The sequence below is a fragment of the Ixodes scapularis genome, unplaced genomic scaffold, assembly GCF_016920785.2.
Source record: "Ixodes scapularis isolate PalLabHiFi unplaced genomic scaffold, ASM1692078v2 PGA_scaffold2__306_contigs__length_199485367, whole genome shotgun sequence".
NCBI lineage: Eukaryota > Metazoa > Arthropoda > Arachnida > Ixodida > Ixodidae > Ixodes > Ixodes scapularis.
Window position 1 is genome coordinate 190,641,495 of NW_024609857.1, and position 25,148 is coordinate 190,666,642.

Genomic DNA, 25,148 nt, shown 5'->3' on the forward strand with positions numbered 1-25,148 from the left:
AAGATATCTCAGCTTTTTTTTCTCGAAGTCTTTCGCGACGGTCTTTGAAAACAAACATGGCGAAAACCGCGGTAACGACCTTGTGGTGTTTGTGTCTCGCTTGCGTGGTTGCTTTCCCTGTTTCTGCACGATACGGATGGCATTACGATACGAAAATATTATGTGAATGTACGCTGCGACACCGTTATCCTTTGTGAAGCCGTCGTGAACATAAGCTGCAAATGAAATTTCCTGTTCGCCTGTGAAGGAGACTCCAAATGGATACAGAGCTGACGACGACTCTGTGGTAGTATATGACAAGTCATGAGATCGACGCAGAGTGCAGCGGTTGTGAGCATTCTCTGGATGATGCAGGAAAGTTTCTTCGGGCAGTTTTAATAATGCTTTGCTCCTTTGCTCACTGCAGTGATTATGCCGGTATAGTCTCCATAAGCCATGCTCTTCTTTTTCGGCGCTGAAGAAATGCACGTGAAGGCATAATCTCGGGCAGTCTTTTTTACTTATTTTTATTTGCAGAAGAGCTCGTGCAAAAAAAAAAACGGCTTTTACATTTTTACACGTCCCTACATAGGTACCTCTAGAAGGCACCCTAGGTACCTCGCTTTCCCATTGGCTTCATTGCGCGCGACGATTCAACGTCATTTGCCATGGAAACGTTCGTGAAACTAGAAAGCCTCTGTTTGCCGCTAACAGTCATTTTTCGAGTTCGGGTTGTGACGACAAAATGACGTAAGAACAAGAATGCACGGGACTATTTGCATTGTTTTAACTCGACAACCGTACCCTTGGCGAGTTAAACTCGAAAGAACATGGCCGCGATGCTCGTCGGATCGACCGCGGCTGGGGTTTAACATGCGATCGGTCACTTGATCAACACGCACACGAATACTTTCGTGCTGTTGGATGAGCTTATTCGGCGACAGGACCGGGTCGAAGAGCACAGTGAGCTGGCGTTTAACGTCTCCGATGTAACGCTTGAAGAGATGCAAGACTTGGCTTCTATTTGTGCCGGTGTTATGAAGCTTGAAAGTGGTGGTGTTGTTGTGGCTCGTACGGTACCGTTGCTGAGATTATGAAGACGGTAATAGACCTTTATTCAGCGTTGCCGCGCATTAAAATTCAAAACCTCACCTTGGCACAAAGGGAACGACGTTTCCGCGAGCACGGAGGCAGCAGCCAACGGTCTGAGAAAGAATTGTGCCGCCGCCACGACCGCCAGCGATCGCCCCAACGGCAAGAAAACAAACGACAAGCTCATTGAGGTTTGTGTAGTGCGGACTACTGATTCATCGGACGACAAAGGTGAATGATGTAAAACGCAACGTAAATTTGCCGGCGTTTTGCAAAACGAATTCGTTTCGTTGAAAATTTAATTTGTGGAATTCGTTAACGCCTTGAAAGTTTGACGGGGACCGCATTGTGAACGCAGGCTTCACACAAGTGTTTTCTACAGTGTGTGCTTTGGCTGCATGCATATAAAGACAAAAACACTGCCTATATGGTGCATAAAATAAAAGAAATTTCGTTTATCTTGATAATGTTGACTATCTATTGAGTGCTGTTGATAGTAGTGGCGTAGCCAGGAACTTCTAAGGGGGTGAGGATGGAGGGGGGTTGAGGTGGCTGGGATGTTCATGACTTGGGGTGCGAGGGGGATGGTTTCGGAATTTGTGTGTATATTCTAGGGCCCGCCGATTTGGGGAGAGAAGGAGCGAAGCCCTAACCCCCCCCCCCCCCCCCCTCGCTCCCCCCCCCCCCCCCCATCCCCGGCTTTGCCACATAAGGGGAGCATCCTACATTCACAGGCTGCTATAAGCATGTGCATAGCCACTGAGCTCGTACCACAATGGCAAGATATAGTTGCTGACATTCTTCACGTTACGTAGTAGTTCTTTCTTTTTTGTACATATGCTCGCTTTTCCTTCACACATCTACTCTGCCTCCGCTTGTCGTTTATGCTTGATGGTGATAGGCCAACAGTGCGTATTTGCTCTGCATCACAGGCAAATTTCAAAAATCCAGCTCACACTACTCTTCAATTTCAATGAGTTACTGTCACTTTTGAAACGACAATCTATTGAATTGCTATCATAACACGTATGTTGACTGTAGGACAATTCTATTTTTATTGTTTTTCTTGGTCACGAAGATGACAACCATCCACAAGACACTGGCTAAATTTCTCGTCTACAGTGGGTAACAATGTTACCATACTTGTTGTATGGGTGACACAATAAGCGGGCAACAGCTAGCGCGCGCTCGTGCGTCTGGCGCCACTGTTCCGGGGCGCCATATCTATCTGAGCCAGCGCACCGTTTGCACCACCCGCTGCTATCCTGCCGCTCTCTCACGCCCGTGACTATGTGTCGTACTCCGGTAGTCCTGCAATAAAGATGTGCCAGCGAAGAACCCCATCGGCCTGTTACTCCAGATATTACACAGTGGCGACGAGGACACGGATTTCGCTGCTACAACGGGATGCAGAGACCGTCGGACGACTCAGCAACTGAGGGCCTTTCAACTGATGTTCCAGTATCTGGCATCTTGAATCAAGGACCAGAGGACCGGAAGGCAGTCACGATGGCCTTATTCGGGCAAGTCGAACCTTTTGATGACACGAAGTGTGATTGGTTATCCTACGAGGAAAGGTTGCGAGCCTTTTTGAGAGCAAACGGGGTAGCGGACGCAAACCGAGTTGACGTGGTCATAAGCCTCATAGGAGCTGACACGTATAAGTTGCTCAAGACTCTAGTAGCGCCTGAGGACCCGGCATTGAAGAGTTTTGAAGATGTGCTGGCCGTTTTGCGAAACCACTTGTCGCCGAGGCCGTCGGTCATCGCAGAAAGGGCAACGTTCCATAAGAGAGAACAACAGGAAGGGGAATCGGTCGGAAAATATGTCGCCGAGCTCAAAAGAATGACACAGACGTGCAATTTTGGAAGTAACCTGGAAGAAACCCTCAGAGACAGATTCGTCAGCGGTCTGAGTCGTGTTGACATTCAGAGAGTTTTGTTTGCCGAAGATGAGAGCCTGACATTCAAGAAAGCTGTGGAAAAAGCGTTAACTATTGAAAGAGCCACCATGAATGTGCAGGCGTGTCATAATAAGGCGGACAACGACCAACTCGAACTGCAGAAACTGACGGCGGTGAAACCGAAAGCGGTAGTGGGGGCTCAGGACAAATGTTTCCGTTGTGGGTCCCCTAAGCACATTGCCTCGTCATGCCCGCACCGTAACGCTATTTGTTATCGCTGCAACCGTGAGGGTCACTTCCAACGTTTCTGTAAAGCATCACTGGCCAATACACCAGGCAGAGCAAATCAGTTCAGAAACTTCTCCGCTGAGGAAGAAAAGAGTGAAGCGATATACGGGCTTCAAGACAGAAACATGAATGCGCCGTTCTACTACACGCTCAAGGTCGGGAACGCTCCTCTTCAGATGGAACTAGACACCGGTGCTGCCGTGTCTATCATTTCGAAACGCCAGTTCCAATCGTTGTTTCCTCGCACAGAGCTGTCTCCGGCGTCACTAATACTGCGCACGTACACCGGCGAGCGTGTCAAGCCAAAAGGAGTCGCGACGGTGGACGTAGAGTACCGAGACTTCAAAGGAAAACTTCCGCTTCACGTACTGGGAGAAGATGGGCCACCTTTGATTGGCAGAGACTGGGTCTACAAGCTCAAGTTTGACTTGGGATCGCTAAACGCGGTCAGCGTTGATGTAAAAGCGTCTCTCCAAGACATCCTAATACGCTACCAGGATGTGTTCAAGGACGAGCTCGGATGCATGCGAGGGGAAGAGGCTCGGCTAAGCTTAAGGGAAGGTGCGAGTCCAAAGTTTCTGAAAGCTAGAAGTATGCCGTTCGCCCTGAAGCCAGCTGTAGAAGAAGAGCTAAAGAGACTGGAGGTGACAGGTGTCATTGAAGCGGTGGCCCATAGTGACTACGCTACACCAGTTGTCCCGGTTTTGAAGAAGGATGGGTCTGTACGCCTTTGCGGGGACTACAAAACAACGGTAAACCCTTGCCTGGACGTGGAGCAGTACCCGTTGCCAAGGTTGGAAGATATTCTAGCAACGGTAGCTGGGGCGACTGTTTTCTCGAAAATAGACTTAAGTCGTGCATACCAGCAAGTTCCGGTCCACCCTGAGTCACAACCCTATCTGACAATCAACACGCACAAGGGTCTCTTCCGCGTCAAGCGTTTGGCGTTTGGGATCGCTTCAGCTCCAGCACTGTTTCAAAAGATAATGGACAGCTTGCTGGCGGGAATTCAAGGAGTAACCTGCTATCTCGACGATATCCTGGTAACAGGGAAGACCGCCGGGGATCACCTGAAGAATTTGGAGCAAGTCCTAAAGAAACTGAGTGACAAGGGCGTCCGAGTCAAGAAAGAAAAGTGTGAGTTCTTGAAGGCAAGTTTGAAGTTCCTGGGGCACCAAGTCGGCGAGCAAGGGGTAGCTGTGTTGGCAGAAAATGTGCAAGCGATCCTCGATGCACCTCAACCGCAAGACTCAAAACAGTTACGGTCGTTTTTGGGAATGGTGACATTCTACGGAAAGTTCCTCCCAGACCTCTCGACCACAATAGCACCGCTGAACGAGCTACTAAGAAAAGATGTCGTCTGGACCTGGAGCAAGCGCTGTCAAGACGCTTTTAACATGGTGAAGAGGCTTCTGGTTGACGCACCTGTCCTGGCACACTACGACCCCAAGGCAGACCTTCAGGTGTCATGTGATGCCTCGGCATACGGTCTCGGAGCCGTCCTGTCCAGGGTGTACTCCAACGGCGACACACGGCCTATCGCGTTTGCGTCGAGAACCTTGACATCGAGTGAAAAGAACTACAGCCAACTAGAAAAGGAGGCACTGGCTATTGTGTTTGGCGTGAAGAAATTTCACATCTACTTGTTTGTACGATCCTTCGTGTTGGTCACTGATCACGAACCGTTGCAAACCATTCTTGGTCCAAAGACGGGAATTCCGAGCATTGCTGCCGCACGTCTGCAGAGATGGGCTATTACCCTTTCCGCCTATCAGTACCGATTGGTTTACCGACCGGGTCGACTCAACGTGGAGGCGGACTGCTTGTCACGACTTCCAGTTCCTGGGTTTCAGGATGAAGACTACGAGGATGACGTCGCGGCGTTTCTCAGTCTCCGCCTGCAGTCTTTTCCGGTAAGCAGCCAAGAGATCGCACAATTTACAGCAAAAGATAAAGAGCTCTGTCAAGTGGCAAGGTTCCTTGCCGGTGCGTGGCCCGCAAAAGTAGAAGATTGTCTGAAGCGTTACTCTGCAAGAAGAAGCGAGCTGACGTGGCACCAGAATTGCCTTTTGTGGGGAATGAGGGTTGTGATCCCGAAGGGACTGCGCGAACGCGTACTGGACGAGCTGCATGAAGGGCATCCTGGAATCGTAAGGATGAAAGAACTGGCACGCAGCTATGTATGGTGGCCGGAGGTCGATGCGGATATTGAATATCGCGTCAGGTCGTGTGATACCTGCCAACAGCAGCAGAGTCTTCCAGGTCCAGCCCCGCTGCATCCGTGGTCCTGGCCAACTCGTCCGTGGCAAAGGCTGCACTTGGATTTTGCGGGACCTTTCCAGGGCCGTCATTTTCTGGTGAGCGTCGACTCCCACTCCAAGTGGCCCGAGGTTTTTGTGATGAACAGCACATCGGCCGAAGCAACTATTGAAAAGCTGAGGGAGCTGTTTAGTCATTTCGGTCTGCCAGATGTTGTTGTCAGTGACAATGGCCCCCAATTTTGTTCCCAAGAATTTCAGATTTTCTTGCGAGAGAACGGTGTGAGGCACGTCAGGACCGCCCCCTACCATCCATCAAGTAATGGGCTGGCTGAGCGTTTCATCCGCACCCTGAAGGAGGCCTTACGAAAAGAGATGCCGGGCCGGCCTCTGTCCCGTCGACTAGCAAGTTTCTTGTTAGCTTACAGAAACACACCGCACGCCACAACCCTTCAGAGTCCTGCGGAGTTGCTGCTTGGGCGGCGGCTCACTACCCGTCTCGACAGACTGCGACCCTCTGCAGAGGAAACTGTTCACCGCAAGCAGGACGTGCTACAGGTGAAGCACAGTGGCAAACACCGACACTTCGTGCCGGGTGATAAGGTGTACGTCAAGAACTTCCGGCCGGGTGAGAGGTGGTTGCACGGAGTCGTCATGGCTAGATCCGGACCGGTCTCCTACAGGCTTCGCGTGACCACACCGCGGGGGACCTTCGTGTGGCGGCGACACCAAGACCACCTGCGGTTGCGGGAGAGCTCTACCCCAGAGGAGGAGGAAGGTGGTTTGCTGATACCGAGTGTCCTGCCATCATCGCCAACCCCAGGGCAAGGGGGACTCGTGAACGAGCTGCCTCCAGTTGGGTCATCGCTGGTAGAGGGACAAGACATGGGATCAACTCCAGTCTCCGGTCGTTCCCCAGCCCAGCCGCAAGAAATTCAGCGCCGGTATCCCGAACGGCAACGGCGTGCGCCTAATAGGTTTTCGCCTTGAGAAGGAAGAGAAAAAGACGAGGACTTTGTGTTTTTCAGAACTGTAATTATTTTGTATTTAGTATGTCTGTACTTTGTACTTTCCAGAACTTCAATTATTCTCGTGTTTTGTTAAATTGTCATATCGTGTTACTTTGTGAGTATTGCACTGGAACGCCGTCGAATGGTATTACTGTGCTGAACTGAGTGTGGGGGAGTGTTGTATGGGTGACACAATAAGCGGGCAACAGCTAGCGCGCGCTCGTGCGTCTCGCGCCACTGTTCCGGGGCGCCATATCTATCTGAGCCAGCGCACCGTTTGCACCACCCGCTGCTATCCTGCCGCTCTCTCACGCCCGTGACTATGTGTCGTACTCCGGTAGTCCTGCAATAAAGATGTGCCAGCGAAGAACCCCATCGGCCTGTTACTCCAGATATTACAATACTCTGTCAGACTAAACTGCTGCTGTATAGACAAGTAACGATTTATTTTAGGACAGACCTGTTCGTAGTTTATTGCAGGACATTGAAAAGTGTTCTTATAACTTTCCGATGACTGACTTGCATTCCAGCAGCTTGGCGTGAAAAGGTAAAACACCTAATTGATACAACGAAATGCCATCAGCAACCCATCCAGATTTTATTGCGTAATTGACAGTAGCTACAGACCGCAACAAATTGTCAACTAAAGACATAGGTACTAAGCGTGCACTAACTTCGAAGCGGTAGAAACCCTGAAGTTTAAACGTCAACTTACCACCATGTTGTTAATGGCAAAATGGTGATTGCGGCAAAGTGTTGGAGTCCTTCAGAATGGTGACGGTCTCCTTCAGACCGATGATGACGGTGACAAAGGTTTAGTTAGAGTCTAAGTTTAGTCAACGTACCCGACAACTTCGGTGTGCTTGTCATGGTGGCGACGAAAGCCTTCTTTCGCACATGCCTCAGCTGCCTCGGTCCGGGGTTTTGTCGACCCAACCGTCTCTTCCCAGCCGGTTGACAGCGACACTCACGACGGCCGTCAAGGCTCTGATCACCATCCACTGGGCATTAGCTATGTGATCATCGGGGGCAACCGCGCCCTTGTAGTTCCCCGTTGCGAAAAATCTCAGTGCGATTCAATTAGTAGCTGCTGCTCGACGGTCATCATCTCTCATCGTCGCCGTCTCTCGTTGTCACACTGCGATCACACGGTGCTTTTCGACAAGCGGTATTGTCGTCAGAAACAGTCGTCGTGCATCGCGAAGGCAACCGGGTGCTCGCGGAAAACCCGTCATTGTACGCGTAGCCATCGTTGAGCAACAAGCATCGCCGCCATTTTCTACGCTCTAGAATCCTGCCCAAAGCTTGTTCCGCTTTGTGCAATAGAAAGAGAGGTTAAAAGCACGAGCGCATCACCCCGAACGATCTTGCACGAACGTTGGCTTGCACTGCGCAAGCGCGCCTGCTCGACAGGGACGTTGAAAGCCCGGAGCACGTTCTTGTAGCTCCTACACCCGCACTAGCTCGCACTCATAGTGAAACAGAGAGTAGGGTGTGTCGAGTAATACCGCAGTTAATCTAGTGACGCGACTTCCGCTATGTGCTACGTAGGTCGGACGTGGTCATACGTCACTTTGTCGTCACGGTCCGAACTCGAAGAGCGACAGTTGCGGCAAACGGTTGGTTTCGTGTTTCGCGAACGTTCCCATGGGAACCGCGTGGAATTATCACGCGGGCTGTGGCCAATAGGAGCGCGCGGTTCGTAGGGGGGAGGAGTTTTCGAGAAACACGAACGTGTCCGTTTGTGACCAGAATAGCACCCCAGGTCACGAGACCTTGCATCGGCGGTACTCGTTGCTATCAGCAAGGTGACAGAACTGCACTGTACCGTCGTTGAACATCCGCTGCCGCCTCAAACGGACTTCAGTTTCACACTGTCAAGTTCAGAAAAAAAAAAAAAAAAAAAAAAAAAAACTCCCACTAGTACATCACATCGGGCCGATAAGAACAGTCGTCTCGTCGCATCGCCTGCCCCAGCCTGCCCCGATACAGCAATGAACGAATCTAGCATAGTAGTCGTTACGATTTGTCGTCGCCACGAATGAAAGATATAAAGCAAAATATTCTTAAAAAATCGCGATCACCAAAAAAGTTATGGTTATGGAACGATACAGTTTTCTGAAGCCAAGATTCTACTCGCGAGATTAGGAAAATTCACTGAAGATTGTCTCAAAACTCAGAAATCGAAAGAAATTGAATTTTCGTTGTTTTATTACTTAAAAGCACCGCAATCTAATGCGAACGGCAGAGGTGTCGACAATCAGCTGATCGCCGAGATCATGTACTGCCACTATTCAACGCGCTGTTCGAATTGAAGGACACGCGCTGCAAGTGTAAATAGACAAGGTGGTAAATAACAATATGTTACGGTTATGCGAAAATTAGTAAGTACATACGAATAAGCTCGTTGACAGAAGAACCAACGGGGACAGACGTGAGCCCCGTGAGCCCCACAGACCCACAGCTCCGTACGTGTCTCGGTTAGGGCTAACACACCCTGAGAGTGGAGAGCCAACTTGAAAACAGGGGTCGATAAACACTTCACGCGACAATATTTTGCATCCTTGTCACAATCGAATGTCATTCTGTCGAGACTTTCACGATGATGTAGCCTAAAACACTTTGCACAACCAATTTCGTCCACCGCGTCGACCGCGACAAACCAGCCGCCATGTTTTTAATCCAGGATTAAGAAACAACCAAAAGCAAAGCGCCCAATGTTGAGCACTTAAGTTAAGCGTAGTTTAGTGCTAGGTTTAGCGAAAAGCGAGTTTGGTGCAACCGGACGAAACCAAAACTAAGCTTAGGTTCCCGGCTAAGCTCCGCTTTGCGCTAAGCGGCGTTGGTGCAACCGACCATAAGTCACTCTAGTGGAGTGAGTGGGGTGGCCGAAATATTGATTCACTGTGGGATGGCTAGAGCACTATCACGTTCCCATCGTGGCCTTGCTCGCGCCGCTGCCAGCTGTGCTCAGCTGGCTCAATAGCGTGAACCAGCAAACTCATGTATGCGAGAATGTCAGGCTGAATAACAATTGTTCTTCGATAAAGGGACACGCGGTTCGGCCGTTGCCACGGGCTTTCGGAATAAATCTTACCAAGAAAGAATCAATTATTGAATGGCGTGTCAATATTTTGTCAATGAAAAATTCTTCTGTGGGAATGCACGCTCAGTAGACTTAATCTTCCAAGACACTAGTGGAAGCGGACGACTAGTAAACTGCTTCGCGATTTATGGTACTGACCTCATCATTATAATGACAACTGAAAAGCAACGTCACGAAATATTGTGTTTCACGGGATCCGAAGATGTTGTAAAGATTGTTACATTATAGCTTTCAGAAAACAAATGCCGTTGCAATATTTTCGGAAGTACCGACAGACGTACTGTTGTAAGTACAGCTTAGGAGCAATATGATGAAAAGCATCGAATAAATAGAAAGACGTTTTTTTGCAATGAAGACTTTATAAATGGGCGGTATTTAGTGACGGCAAGCGATGAGCTTTCGGGAATTTATAAGTTCACATGATTGCTAACTATAGACATGCGGACAATGAAGACCTGTTGTGTCGGGAGATGGAGTTACGGTGATGACCTGATATCGGACGACTCGAGGCAGACGAGCAAGCAAGTTTCTTCTCAGCGTATGGTAAGCGTCCAGTGTCAAGCACAGCACGTCACTACCGACATTGTCGACGTTTCGAACACTTACCGCTTTCGACAAACGTGTTGGCACCTGTGCTAACTTTGCGGAAAGACTCGAAGTCTTCCTCAAGTCCAGCGCCATTATGAACAGTAACTGAAAACGATCCACTATGCAGTCGGTGGGTGATGAAACGTATCCGCGTCTGCGGAGTCGTGGTCGATGCGTACTTTAAGTGGTTGGAAGTTTACACGATGCATGCAAGATTTACACATGTAAGATTTCTAGAACCATCCCCCGATCAAGGGATGCTTCTAGAAATTTGCCCTTCATATTAATGAATAAGCCGCACATTTCCATAGCGCAGGCGTCCTGTTCCACGTACAGCTGTAAAGCAGCAATGTCAACGCTCACATGCTTTTCGAGTTATGCCCGGTGATTTCTCTGGGTCACAATTATTTTTATTATCATAATTAGCAACATATTGCGTTTAAAAATAAAACATAGGTATGTATTTATTCACTTTACATTTCTGAAAGTATTCTCTACTTAAACTTTATGTATTTAAATGATTATTTAAGCTTATTTAAGCTTATTTATTTACTATTTTCTCATTTATGTAATCTTACATATCTTTCGGCCCCCGAGACACCGACAGGTCCCCAATCGACCCCTTAGCTAAAGCGTACGGAGGTGATTTCCTAAAAAGGTGGATTGTCAGGGAGATCAGCGTGTAGATGTATAGGGTGGTTCAAGTCACCAGGCTCGATCTAAAATGAACCGTAAAATTCCACGCCTGCACGTAGCCATCTAAACTTTTCGTCAAAGGTGTATTTCACAGGTCGGCTTTTTCTTGTACAATTACAAAGCGTAGTTCTCTTTTAGTGAAAAATAGGGGCAAGAAACTTGCCAGGGTCTACGGCGAGGGGCGAGCCAGACGACCAAGTCCAGTAGCGGAGTGTGTTTGGCGTTTGTATTGATAGATGGCATCAGGAGCAGCGTCTGAACGTGCAGCTGACCAGCGAAAGGTAGCAGACGACACGCAGACGAAATCTGTCGGCAGCAAAAGCGCCGCCTTTATGCAGACGCGTTTTTTTTTTTACTTTAAGCTTTGCATTTATTGTTCGAATTTATTTTTTAACCGAAGGTACATTTCAAAAAGGTTATAATCATTTTAATAAACCACGGTGGACGCGAGCCGTCGCCGATATGGAGGCAGCGCCATCTACCAATACGAACTCCAAACAGACCCCGCTACTGGACCCCTGTCGTCTGCGTTGCTGCCCGCCGTGGACCGTGGCAAGTTTCTGGGCCTTGTTTTTTAAAGAAACAGAGCTACGCTTTGTTATTTTACAAGAAGAAACAGACCTCTGAATTACACCTTTGACGAAAAGTTTAGATGGCTACGTGGAGGCGTCGATTTTTACGGTCCATTTTAGATTGAGCCTGGTGACTTGAACCACCCTATAGACGCTTTACACACGCGCCAAATTACAGCCGCCATTGCTGACCTTCTCTTGTCTTACCGAGATGCCGAGCAACTGAAACGGTAGTTGACGATCCTCTACGAATACCGATGCTTTAGAAAAGGACACAGTTGAATCTAATGTGGCAATAACCTGGCCTGCTATGGTAATGATGAAATGAAATAAACGAAATAAGAGGAAACAAAAACTGAAGGTCAGTTATGGCGGCGTCCATGCACAGCTGCTGCAAAGCGTCTATACACCAACTCATGTTTACAAACAAACCGGAGCGCCCCTAGCGGACGCCACCGGCGCCGCGCATGCGCGATGGGGTGTGGGCAAGAAGCTCGCCGTCGCCCATAAACAAACCATTGAAATGCGATGTTGTCGGCGTCGGTGTGAGTTCCCCTGCCCTTTTTCGCGTTCGAATTGTTGATTCTACGTCTTCCTGGCGATGTCTGACTACTTGAGCGGCGTCAGCGAAATTAGCGAGGCTCGTTACACCGCAAAACTTCGCATGAATAATGTGACATATGGTGATTCATTCCGCGTGGACGCCGCAGCATGTACACTAAAGCCTGATTCGCATGATGAGATTTTGCTCGCAATTTTCAGTCGCGACGCCGCTCGGGCTGCAAAAGCGTGAACCGTAGCTGAGATAGTCGACGTCGATACTGAAAATCGCAAGCAGAATCGGACCAAGTCAATTAGGCATAGCAAGTCAGTAACGGTTACTCGTAACAATGATCAACATCTCCTTATATTTACTGTTTACATCGAGCCTGCTTACCAACCTTCAAACTTAAGTCATTTGAGGCCTGCACTTACTTCGTATAGCAAGTACCGGGCCAACATTTAATCTACGGGCCGGCGTCGTCTAAGAGAGCAGACGACAAGCAGAAACGTTTGAAAGAGCAGACGACAGTTCGAACGATCAGGCGGCTGTTTGAACTTGAACACGCCCTAAACGTAGTCCGCAGGTGGTCCGCACAACTTGATGGTTTTCTGGCGTTCATGTTGGAATAAAACAAATAAATCTGATGACCACAAGTATCCGTGAATTCAACTCAAAGTGCTTCCTGCCCAAGCAATCGTTGTCCGTCGGCGTCTGCTTTTCCCTTTTCACGGCACATATCCAGATTCTCGGACAAACCGAGCACATGAAAACTGACTTTCAAATCTTTCTCGACTCATTTGGTACGGCCTCAGTCCCGGCGTTTTGACGAGAAGGCAGGTTTTTGTCTGGCTCCCTTCAAAACAACGCAGGAATACACGTCTGGCATGGGGACTTCTGCCCACAGCCCCAGACCGGAAGTGCGACCGACGCGCCACCACCGCGCCGTGACGTAACAGAGATGAGTTGGTGTATATATTCCAAGGGGGGGGGGGGGGGGGGGGGTGACTGTACTTCGCCGGGAGGGTGGGAAGAGGAGTAACTTTATAAATTCAAACAAATAAGGTCATAAATGCCAGACTGTTTAAACCTTAATCGCTCGAGATTGGGTCCGCATGGAGCTCATAAAGCATACCAATAAACATTGAAGCTTACATTGGTAGAATAGTCGGTTCGAACCGGGGTGCACGTCTCGAAGCGAAACCTCGCGCTGAATTTTGCGCCTTTTTGGCTGGGGGTAGATACGTTAACCTCAACGCCGCATTATTTTTTTTCTTCGGCACACTTTGACCGACAGCTCTCATTTTTTAAACAAGCAGAGTGTACAAGTTACCGGGTACCTCTCGGTGAAGTTGGAACGTATACTCCAGTTGCCTGTCTAGGAGATAGATGGCGCTAAACACCAACTGTCGCATTTTGCCCCGGATCTCATTTTTCGCCACCTTACCCTACACGTTCCCCTCCATGAGTAACTAAACACCGTCGCTCGATACTTTATCAAAACAGTAACGAACATTCGTTACTCGTTCCTTCCCCCCCCCCCCCAAAAAAAAAATAAATAAATAAAAGAAACAACGAGGTTGTTATTTAGTTATATAAAAAAAAAAGTAATTAGGTCGCCTCCCCGGGTAGTTTCGGAGGAACACACGCAAAGAGTATGGCGGAGCGTCAGAAGCGTAATGCACCTACTCGAAAATTCGGTACGGAAGTAAGGATCATTTCCGCCGGAAATCGAACGTCCCGCATCTGGCTCGGGTTTTCCTACGTTAAATGTAACATACCCACTATAAACTGCGTTCACCTCTAAGCTGACAGTGCGGACGAAGTTACGTGCTCGTTTGACCAGTCAGGCGTTTATCTTTCATCGCCTGACACCGTTCCCGCCCATGCACCATTGTCGAGACCGGTTATAACGAAGTTGGTTATAACAAAATAGCGGCTACAGCGAAGCGATCATGATTTCCCATTCACTTTTGCACTTCGTTATAACCGAAGTCGGTTATAACGAAATGGCGGATATAGCGAAATGATTTCCGATTCCCGTTGGCTTCGTTATAACCGGTCTCGACAGCACTCGCAGGAACGGGGTCAGGTAAAGAAAGGGTTGATTGGTCCCGCGAACGCGTAGCTCCCAACGCACTGTCAGCCTATGAGTGAACGGAGTCCTACTGCGGGTCGCGCGAATCTGGCAACAGCGACATCTGCCCCCTACGCGGGTTGATGGTAGTTTTGGTTGTTTTATGAGCGTTTTTTGCCAAAAGGTGGCCGTAGCGTCCTGTAATAATTTATTTGCCTTCTCTAGTTGGTATCGAAGGAGTCCCGGGCCGTAAAGATAAATGGATGTAACGAGAGAATGCGTGTGCGAGGTCATTAGCTCAATTATTCAAACCCAGTCTCAGGGTATATGCCTCTTAAAAGAAGCGAAGTAAGCACGAAGGAATCGATGGAGACTATGAAGATAGAGTTCTTGTCGGGGGCTAGGTTGTTGTTTTCCCGCAGTGCTGGTGACCGAGCATGCTGACCGCCCTGAAAATATATCTTCTTTGCTCCGAAGTACAACCAAACGCTTCGACGAGATTTGTTTCAAGTTTTATCATGACACTGTCTTTCCTTGTGTCTTGTGCATCTCCCAGCAACACCACAGCCTCGAGGAGGCATGCAGTGCCAGTAAATAAATAGGAAAAAAACAAGATTAATTTATCTCCTCGTCACCTCATAACCGCCATCACAGGACAGAACAGCGAAGGCCTGTAAAGCGCGGGCCGTTGTCGCTTTGCACTGTTTTCTCGAGCCAATAAATATTACTATTACTACTCCTTTTATTACCAGGGGAGCGGGCATTTCATTAATAGCAATGATACCATCACTCGGATAAAAAAAAGATGCGGCGTTTTTTTGTTACGCATTACATATGCAAAGCTTCCAGAGGTACAACGTTTTCAGTATTCTCATTACGTACTCACAAGAATCAGGGTGGAACCACACTATAATTGAGGGTTTGCATTTTTTTTAGAGGTTGGTAGTTTTTTGTATAATTTTACGCGCATTATAATTTATACTTTCGATGAATAATGGAACGTCTATAGCAAGCTTCGTCACGTTATTGGTTGGTTGTTTTTATTTGTATACGCCGATTCAGTACTCGAGCAAGCAGCACAAACGAATCAGGGATGTTGTCGAGCATGTAAGGGATAGATTGGGATGAGACCTGCTGGAATGCCTGACTCGCATGTTGCCCGTGACGTCGTCGCACCATGCTGGTGATCTTTCTTACTTGTCCTCGCAAAGAAAAACATATTCCATGATTCAAAATGCAGGCTGTCGAAGGTACATGTTTTTCAGCGAGCCCCCCGCTAAAGTGAATGGATCCTGGGAAAGTGGCGCTATTGCCTTCCCTTCCTCAGAGCCGTATATTGGGAGAGTTTGGCCAATATGTGGAGCAAAGTCCGTCTCCAGCGCCGAATATTCCCCCCGCGGTTAGAGCGTAAACTAAATATGTGACAACGTGTCGACCAATGAGCAAACCGCGACGTCACAATATTGGAAACTACATTTAAAGCGTAAAATAGAAGCGTCCAATCTCGCAGCAGCACTGGTAGCACGACGACGACGACGACGACGTTTAGAGACTGCCACACCGGGTGTCGGCGGTACCTCAATCTAATCTCTGGGTCTCGGTAATCGTAATCGTAATCTTAATTGGCTCAGGAGAGCCGTGGCACCGCGGAAAGGCGACAGCCCGTACCATGGAGGCCCGCGGTGCCACGTCTAGTGATGATGATTATGAGATGATATATACAAGGGGGGACGACGCGGTCTTCTCAACATCGCAAGCACCGTTGCTTGAAGGTTCGGGGTTTGCCAAGACACTTCTACCAGCTCTAAGAAGTGCCTGGGCAAAGGGTGCTGTCCGGAGCCTTTACCATGCGGCTGGGAAAGCTTCGGCGGTTTGATGGTGTTCAGGACGACGTGGTCTTCTGATCCGCCGCACGAGTCTTGGAGGTTCGACGGCGGTTCAGGCCAGTAGGCAAGCGAGCCAAGGTGACCTTCGGTAGGCTCGTAGGCGGCAGCTTTCTGCATTGATTGGGCTAACCCCTTGGAGCCTGATGCTTCGACCCCAGTGAGCGACAGCACCATCATGCTCCTGGGGCTCCTTTGTGCAACCGTGCACCGATCGAACGGTGGGCTGCAGATCCCCTTGGCCCGCTGCTGACCCGCCTCAACAAAATGTGGACATCTTCATATTAGAGTGACATCCTCCGCAATAGCAACAATCCATCTCGTCGTCATCTTGCATGTCTATACTCATCGCATTATCATGTTCCTTAGACGCGGCACCGCGGGCCTCCATGGTACGGGCTGTTGCCTTTCCGCGGTGCCGCCGCTCTCCAAAGCAAGATAAAGATATTATTATTATTATTATTATTATTAAAACAGTGCAAGGGGTGGCGCACGAGCGTCTTGAGGCGTGGTTTGCTCGGCTCGGGTTGGGACGGTCCCGCACGGCTCGTGCACTGGCTTTGGCAGTGCTTTCCTTCTCCCAGTCTCTGCTGAGACGCTGTTTCTAGCAAGTCGGCCGTGGTTCGGACCGCACGTTCGTTTATTCTACACTCGAATGTGGACGTGACGAATCCCTAACATGCGCCAAGTTTTCAGTCACCAAAGGTTATAAGTTCTTACTCGAACGACGCTAAAACGACTTAAATTAGTCGCGCCACATATTTAGAGCTCACGACCACCGCTAGGGGCTGTTTCGCGGCTTGTGGTTGGCCCCGATATGCTCGCCTATTCAAAACAATGTATGGCCAAACACTCCCCATACACGGCTCTGCCCTTCCTGCTGGCCAGACCATTCGCTAAATTACCTAAGCATCAAAGAGAATGCAGGGAATGGTGCTTCACGCGCCACACGCGCACGCCTTACCCGTATGAAAGATTCGAAGTAAATAACCAAAATAAAGCGTTGACCAACGCGCGTGCAAGATGCCTTTTGTTTTAGGTATTTGCCTTAGAAAATTTACTACGTACTGCTGACACCAGCACGTGCGGCGCGTGGGACACCAATCCCTGCATTCTCCTTGGTGCTTGGGTAAGTTAGCAATAGGTCTATTCATACAGACGACCAACCGTCTCAAGGTAATTGACTGATCGGTCTCAGTTGACATGGTAATCGCCATTTCGGTCCATTCCAATCACCGAAGCTTCGAAAGGGTCGTTCTGCTGAAAACATTCCACGCCAATATGAGCGCCTTTGGCACTCTGCATGGAATCAACTTCTAAACCATGCTTATCTCCACAAATCTCTTACAATGGTATTGTAGTTCTTGGCGTATCTCGAGAAAGGAATATTATTTTTCAATGCCGCCAAGCACCGGCGCCGAATGTGGTGGCGGTGTGAAGATGAGCGCTTGTTTCGTCGGTGTGTGAATAACGAAATTTCGGTATTCAAGAAATGTCTTTATCAAGCAACCTGTCACCGGGAATAAGGATCGGGTCATCGAGAATGGATCGGTCAAGGAGAAATTGCTCATTTAATGAACCAGAATTTCGACCACATGGAAAGCTTGGTGCTGCTTTCCCAGGATCCAGTTACTTTAATCACGGCAATGGCAGTTGATGTAACGTATCCGGCCGTTGTTTCACTTATGCCAAAATCCCACTAAAAAAAACGCGACATTGGCGAGTTTTAGACACGCGCAGCATGCACGCGCTGTTGGCCCCCGAGCGGTTGTCCGGGCGCTTTGTGTTGCGTCAGGGAGCCGAGCCAGGGCAGGATCTCATGAGGACGCAAGAATCGCGAAGGACCAGGGATCAGGGGGGTGTCTCTAGTTACTCGGTTTAGATATATATTGACAGGTTTACAACATCGTCCGGAGAACACTGGAGAGAACACATTGAGAACACTAGGGAACACTAGAGCGAACAGATTTGAGAACACTAGAAACAACACACTAGCAGTCGCCTGCTGCTCCTTTTATGACGTCACATTTCCCCATTCCCCTAGCAAAGAATCCCTATCGTCTATGCCTTGACCAAAACGGTGTGGCCAGTGCTCGTTACGTTCAGGTACGCCCATTCCCTCTCCCTCACACACTGCTACACGCATCACGTACACCGAGGGCCAGACGTCCTTGGTCGGTCACCGACACCATCGAAGTCTGGATGGGGCAAATTAGGAAGCCTTCATGTGCGCTTTGCTAGGGAGATGCCACCCTTTGTAATACCGCTCGCGGACAAACCAGCAGCCATTTTGGTTCTCGACGATAATCCGTGGGGCTTATAACCCTCCCGGAAAAAAGCACGTTATCTCACAAGTTCGGAGCAGCATTGTGGAACCCACGGAGGGAGGATTAGCATTTTTCCCCTCGGATGGGAGGACCGATGGACACAAAGGCCACTTTCCGGCGCACGGGGAAACAATGAGAGGAACGAAATTGCGGTGGAAGAGGGTGTGCGAAAGGGAAACAGGCAGTTGGCATCACTCTATGCGAAGCTCACATGAAGGCACCCTAAAATATATAATTGTCTCCAAGTGCAGAATCGTGGTTTCCGTGCGCTAAAGGGATAATACCATCAGCGCTTTAAACTGGGAAAAGGGCGCAAAGCCCCCTCCTTTGTTCAGAGCGTCCCAAGACCGTCGGGGCGCCGTGCGTCGAGGAGAGACAGAAGCAGCAAGGAGAGGGGCCGGATGTAAAGACGTCTCGATGACGATGGCGTCTGTCAACTCGGTGGTCCTCCGTAGCGCTTATGGTCTGAATGTCCAACGAGACTGAATGTCCAACGAGTCTGAATGTCCAATCGGTCACGTGACTGGCGAGACGGTATGTACAACGAGACGAAAGATCCAATCGAGACGCAATGTCCATCGAGTCTGAATGTCCAACGAGATGAAAGGTCCAATCGAGACGGAATGTCCAACGTGCCTGAATGTCCAACGAGACGAAAGATCAAACCGAGACGGAATGTCCAACGAGCCTGAATGTCCAACGAGACGGAAGATCCAACGGATATAGAATGTACCTTGCAAAGAATTTAGAAGACATTTCTTCGTTTAATTGTAGGATTACTGATAGTTACGGCGGTAAAAAATGCGTTCGATGAAATGGGGAACCGGACATTTTGGCGCGGAGATATCGGTATGCGATCATTTCGGTATGTGGTCGCTTCGGCACCGGGCTTTTCAGTACCGGGATTTTTGATGCACGGCTGTTTTGGTGTGCCGCTGAGCTTGTCCCACCGACGTTGCCTCTGTGAAGTCCCCAAAATGAAATTAAAATTACGCTCGTGTATTTTGTAGACTTCGTAAAACCCCCAAAACAATGTATTTATTGTTCGTTTTTTATGTCTAAATTTAAAGATGATTTCTATAATTAAAAAAATGACGTTTAAAAGGTCACACATGATACAAGATAAAAGACCGAACTGGTTGACTATTGACAATCTGTCACGCGTTTGATTTTAGAAGGGTCGTTCCTCTAGAGCGGAAACAAATGTGGGACCCACAAGAGTTCTTAGAATCGTTAATCGTGCTTATCCTCGGCGACAGTGTTTCCGTATTCTACGAGTTGCTGTATTTTTCTTATTCGTGTCCCTAGTCCCGCAAAGATGATGTCCCTCGCATGGAAGAAAAACGCCTGATTGAATCTTTGGTATTATCATTATTGTTATGTGAAGTCTGAGTAGTATGTGTAACTACACTAAATTGTAGTTTTTGTTTTCTTCTTTTTTACAAAACGAACGTGAAAGTTTTAGACATTTCTGATTGGACTTCTTGGTCCCCAGAAACAAAAATTCGATCCTCATATCAAAATCAGTGATAGAATACAACGTTCCTTTCATTAAGCCTTTGTGCAGGTAATGTCCTCAAGTGATGAGCTTTTTTCCGGTGATTGTCCGGAGGATTCGGCACAATGACGCTTATCGCGACGATTAGTTTCGCATGCTTCGGCCACGAAAGCGATTGCTGTCGCAGTGAACCATGTATTAATCAACAAGTAGACAATATTAATAATTAATTCAATACCTTTTAGGATTGGCTTCCGTCGTTTCTGCTGTTTCTGGCCACGTGGCATGCAGCAATCGCACCGATACGCGCCCAGGTAGCATACGAAGGCCGCGATCGGATTTCAACTGATTCTAACCTTGTCACAGAGCTGCTGCGACAGTGCGACCGTGATTTATTCATATGCGCACATTAGAAATGCACATATGACCACGGTATCAGGAAGTCAGCCTCTCGGTCGGTCTTCCCAAATTCCATAATGCTAGAGTTGCGGGTGAACATATTCACGAAGAACCCGACTTTTATCATTTTGAATAACCCGGGTACGATTCGAGCTGCATTTGTCATCCTCTCTTTTTTTGGAAAGAAGGTCTCATTGTTGACCCCCACTTTCACCCGCAATCTACACACCCAACCCTAATCAACTCTTCGACAGTTCGACAAACGGGCACTTTCGCCCCATTCTTCATTCTGCGAATCGGCCTACGGCGAATCGCTCTATTCGACGAATTGTTCTTCTTCCAGTTGTCCAGAGATCAATGGAATTTCGACAAAGTGACCGGATTCGTGGTGCAATACGCTTCCCCTCCGAGAATAGAATGCCACGTGAAACGATCTATTGTTATATTTACACATGATGCAGGCTATTAGTACATCCGGGTGTGAACCTTCTGCTGCACGCCGAGATAGATGCGTTCGCGTCCTTTATCAGCAGTCAAGCTCCGACGTCATGAACTACCTCGACAGAATGGCGAGCTTTGGAGTGCTTCCAGGAGCCAGTTAAATTACATGGGCTTCTGAAAACCAATATGCATGTCACATGTAAAAAAAGAAGTTGTGTACTGCGTGATACTAGTATTATCGCTCTACTCACTGACATACAAACCTATTGGCAGGGAATGCATGCGTATGTAAACTACTGACGACTGCAGTGTACAGTGACTAGTTGTCTGTTTCAGAGATAAACGAACAAAAATAAAATTTTGTCAAATTCACACAATTGTTCTTCATTTACTCAGGAATTGTCGGGTTACACCCACCACCACCCCCATGCATTTATAGACGCGTTAGATGTAAATTTATACTTAAAAAAATATCTATATTTTTTTATTAGTGGGAAATTACGCTTGTGCAAACACTTGATGCCTCGCACCCCATAGCTCCCAAAGCTCCTTTTAAAAAGTAAATATTGACTCAGCGCATAGTCAGTGGCGCTGGCGGGCGGTCATGTGTTTACAATGCGGGTCTCCGTATGTAGCTCATCTATATAAATTGAAACGGGCAGGGATGAGGACTGAACTAGAAATTCCTGGGATCTGAAGCGCGGCTTTCATAGACGTCCCCCAATTGCGATGCACTATAGACCACCCGGACATTGCATCCCTATTATATATTTCAAATTGGCTGACCTATGTCATCGGAACATTCCAAAAATTTGAACTGTTAATATTAAAGGAGCGTTTGGCGTCGTACAATCGACACCTATAACCGATTGGTTCATAGCTGCGCGTCAGCACTCAGCTAACTAACCGTGCCTTCCTATAGTTGAAATTATAATATTTGTGTCTGCTCTGTTTCTTTGTCGGTCCGTCAACGTCGGCTTCTGTGGCACGACATTTTAATATGATGAAACTACAGCAATGCCTGCAGGAACGCAGACTGAATAGACACACAAGTTTGTACATTTAAGAAGGCAAATTATTCTAGCACGTGACAGGCGAGACGGAATGTCCAACGTGCCTGAATGTCCAACGAGACCAAAGATCCAACCGAGACGGAATGTACAACGAGCCTGAATGTCCATCGAGACGAAAGATCCAACCGAGACGGAATGTCCAACGAGCCGGAATGTCCATCGAGACGAAAGATCCAACCGAGGCGGAATGTCCAACGAGCCTGAATGTCCAACGTGTCTGAATATCCATTATTGGATCTTCCGTCTCGTTGGACATTCAGGCTCGTTGGACATTCCGTTTCGTAATCCTCCGTAGCAGGCCACGTCACCCCCTTGCACAAAGGTGCGTTGGCAACACCAAGTCGCCTCTCGCCTCGTCTCTGGGTACAGCTGACCGCAGCCACCTGGCGCCGATGCTCAAGGGCGTTCACCGGTGCCGGTCGAATTAGACACCGAAAGATCGTGTCCTGGGGCCTTTCACAACAGCGCTTACATGACTTCGACCTTCCCATGTAAACGGCATAATGCGCTAAGGAGGCGCATCGCATTCAAGTCGCTAGACAGAGATGGTTCGAGAGGGGGAATGCGCATTCATTCAGGCCATGTAAACGGAGTTCGCATCGCATTTTGGAACGGGGAGGGTTACGGGAAGGCGCTCACTGAGGGAGCGAGTCAACATCTGAGAACACGGCGGCGGCTAACATCGCCGGCGGCGCAGAGAGCGGCCATGCGCGTTCGCCCGCAGTTTTTTTTCCCGAGAAGAAACGCGAACTTTTATTGCCATCATAAGTGAGCGGAATATAGCTGAGCTCCTCGGTGTGGGCGGCCCCCGTTCAAGCCTTGCGAGATACGACTTGCGGGTCCGAGGGTGTCCCTAAAGGCTTCGGCGCAAGCACGAACAACGCCGAGAGCTCCGAGCACTGCATAATATAGCGCAGAACGAACAGCTCCTACCTCAGTGCCGTTCCTGGCTGCGCCGGAGCTAGGGTGACCACCTTCCCGCTAGCGAAATGCGGGACACGCTGACCTTGGGGGGGAGGGGTTAAGAGAAGAAGGGCTGTATATTTTGGCTGTGGCAACTGCAAAAAAGAACTTAGTGCGCAGTCGGGCTGATGGGAATTTACTATGCTGCCTTTTAACCCGAGACTGGAGCAGGTGGAGGAAAATTGTTTTTCCGCCTTCTGCCCCCGTCTCAGGTGAAAAAAAAAAACAGAATGGAAAAAATAACTATTCGAGGAAACCTATCAACACATGCCACGAAATGCGGCTCTGCTAGCACATTTGATATCCTGTCTTGTCTGAAAGCATATTATACAGCTGCAAATTGTATTAATTGCGGCAATTAAGCTCAAATAATTTTCACTACAAGTTGTCTGAGCTGAAAACATAAACTCGACTGCAACAGAACTCAATGCATCAAGAGGATAGAAGCAGTAAATCTTTTATGGCTTCTCGTTTCCTTTCGATTCGTATTTATACCAACATGCTCCTACACAAAATTTGAATTTTACGTTGTTGTTTTTGATCGTTGTGAGTTACAGTCTTGCCTTGTGTGATCGTCTTTACTAAAAAAGAAAATGCTTTCCACAGCAACCTTTTCGCATTGACGCAGCACGATTTGAAAATAATTAAAATAATGTATTTTCAACTTTTGGTGTATTTTGCCACCAAGGGAAAAGAGGCACGAAGGCGCATGCGTGACAGATCTCCTGCAAGAACGACGGTCGCTTCCCACGATGCATAGAAAATGGTGTACCACCGCGATTCACAGATTCACCAGCGATCTCCGCGCTTCTCTGTGCCCCGTTGTTCGGCAGCGCCATGAGCTGCGTAGTGAGTTTTACGACAATCTGAAATGCGGGACATTTTGAAGATTTTGGAAATTCCTTGCGGGACGCGACACACGAGCCCTCAATGCGGGACAGTCCCGCGAGTCGCGGGACGGGTGGTCACCCTAGCCGGAGCCTTTCGGCCTCAGGGTCCGGTTCTTCCGTTCGCGGTCGACGAGGCTTGTCGAGGCGAAGCGCGGTGTCGTCCTCGGAGCGTTTGGAAACGATCTCGCTCACCAGGGCGTGTGCACGCACGTCGCCTCTGGTCCAGAATGGCCCGGCGGCCCGGCCCGGAGCTCTAAATGCTTGGGTTTTGATGTTTCTTCCGTTTCGTAACTTCTTGCAGACCACCTAAGACAGCGGGCACGACCTTTACGCTCACCAAAAGCATCGAAAGACCTTCACGTGCGATGTACCGGAAACCGTGGTCACGTGGTGCGGCTGGCGCCGGAAACGAAGCTTTAATTTTGATATCTGACACGGCGTGACGCCACCTTCGTGTAGGGCTTGGTGCGCATTCATGTAAACGTTGCCGCGTCGGCTTCATTTGAAGGACGATTGGAGTCGATGCGCTGAAGTCGCATTCATGTAAACGCGGCTTTTCACAGGCTTTCAGTCACTCGGTGCTGGTGAAGTAAGCACGAGTGATCGCAGACCTGCCAAAGAAATACCCTCGCGTGGATGGTGCTCGTGTTCGAGGCTCGTCGGTGTCGGCTGTTTCTGTTTGTCGCTCAAGTGGGACTCGCGCGGTAGAGGCTTAACATGTAGACCATTCCGATAATCGCCTTCGGCGCGCTGCAATCTTTGTCTACTGGGGTGTGGCACGCTTTCTGAACGTGTGCAGTAGTGCGGAATACTGGACGGCGCGCATGCGCACACAGTCCAGTGACTCGACATGTTGCGCCCTAGCATGGAGCTAGGGATTTTCTGGAGACGACATGACGCCACCAGAGGGCAGTGTGAAGAGACACGCCTTTCACACTTCAGAAGCCACCCAATGTTTGTTGCAGGAAGTTCTTTTTTGAATATAAGTGACGGCACTTTAAAATATATATTTTGTCTTTACGAAGAACTGAACATAAATACGAAGAACCCAATGACTGAGGCAAAAGAAAGACAGCCCAAACACGAAGTCTAGAGTCTTTTCTTGAGGCTTTGTGTTTGTGCCTTCTTACCAGGTCCCGGAGTTCTTCGTAATTATGTTCGATTTACCCCATCTCGTTTGCGCGTTTACGTTTCGTTTAATAAATAACGATTTATATATTTTCTATGTTCGTGTAAATTTACGATGCCTGCTAAGCCAAAGTCGCATACGTATATGTGCGCGCTAATTTCGGGTGACGAGATTTATTGTTTGTTGTTTGCCTGTTCCCTAATTAAGCTTAGAGCGCAATCAGTATTTTCTGAAGGGAACCAACTAATAATGCGCAGAATATTTTACTATATTCCAACTTGCCCAAGGGACGCCATTTATTGATCCTGTCGATCGCGCCGCTATTGTTTGTCGGCGACGCGTCGCGCTTACGCCCGCGCTCTCCTGGCGGGACGATTACGAACCACGATTGGCCGATATGATTGTAATCTAGGCTGCTTATTATCAGTTACGAGT

At 48.6% G+C, this 25,148-nt stretch overlaps 1 protein-coding gene across 1 annotated transcript; it reads left to right on the plus strand.

Moving 5' to 3' along the window:
* Positions 1 to 3,608: 3,608 nt before the first annotated feature.
* On the plus strand, positions 3,609 to 6,919 carry LOC120843307 (uncharacterized protein K02A2.6). Its single transcript, XM_040214628.3, has one exon. It carries the CDS (start codon positions 3,787 to 3,789, stop codon positions 6,508 to 6,510), a length of 2,724 nt encoding a protein of 907 aa, XP_040070562.1. The 5' UTR covers positions 3,609 to 3,786; the 3' UTR covers positions 6,511 to 6,919.
* Positions 6,920 to 25,148: the final 18,229 nt, after the last annotated feature.

What these genes read in the sequence shown, in the direction of transcription:
- LOC120843307 (XM_040214628.3), top strand. Translation starts at nt 3,787, where the DNA reads ATGCGAGGGGAAGAGGCTCGGCTAAGCTTAAGGGAAGGTGCGAGTCCA.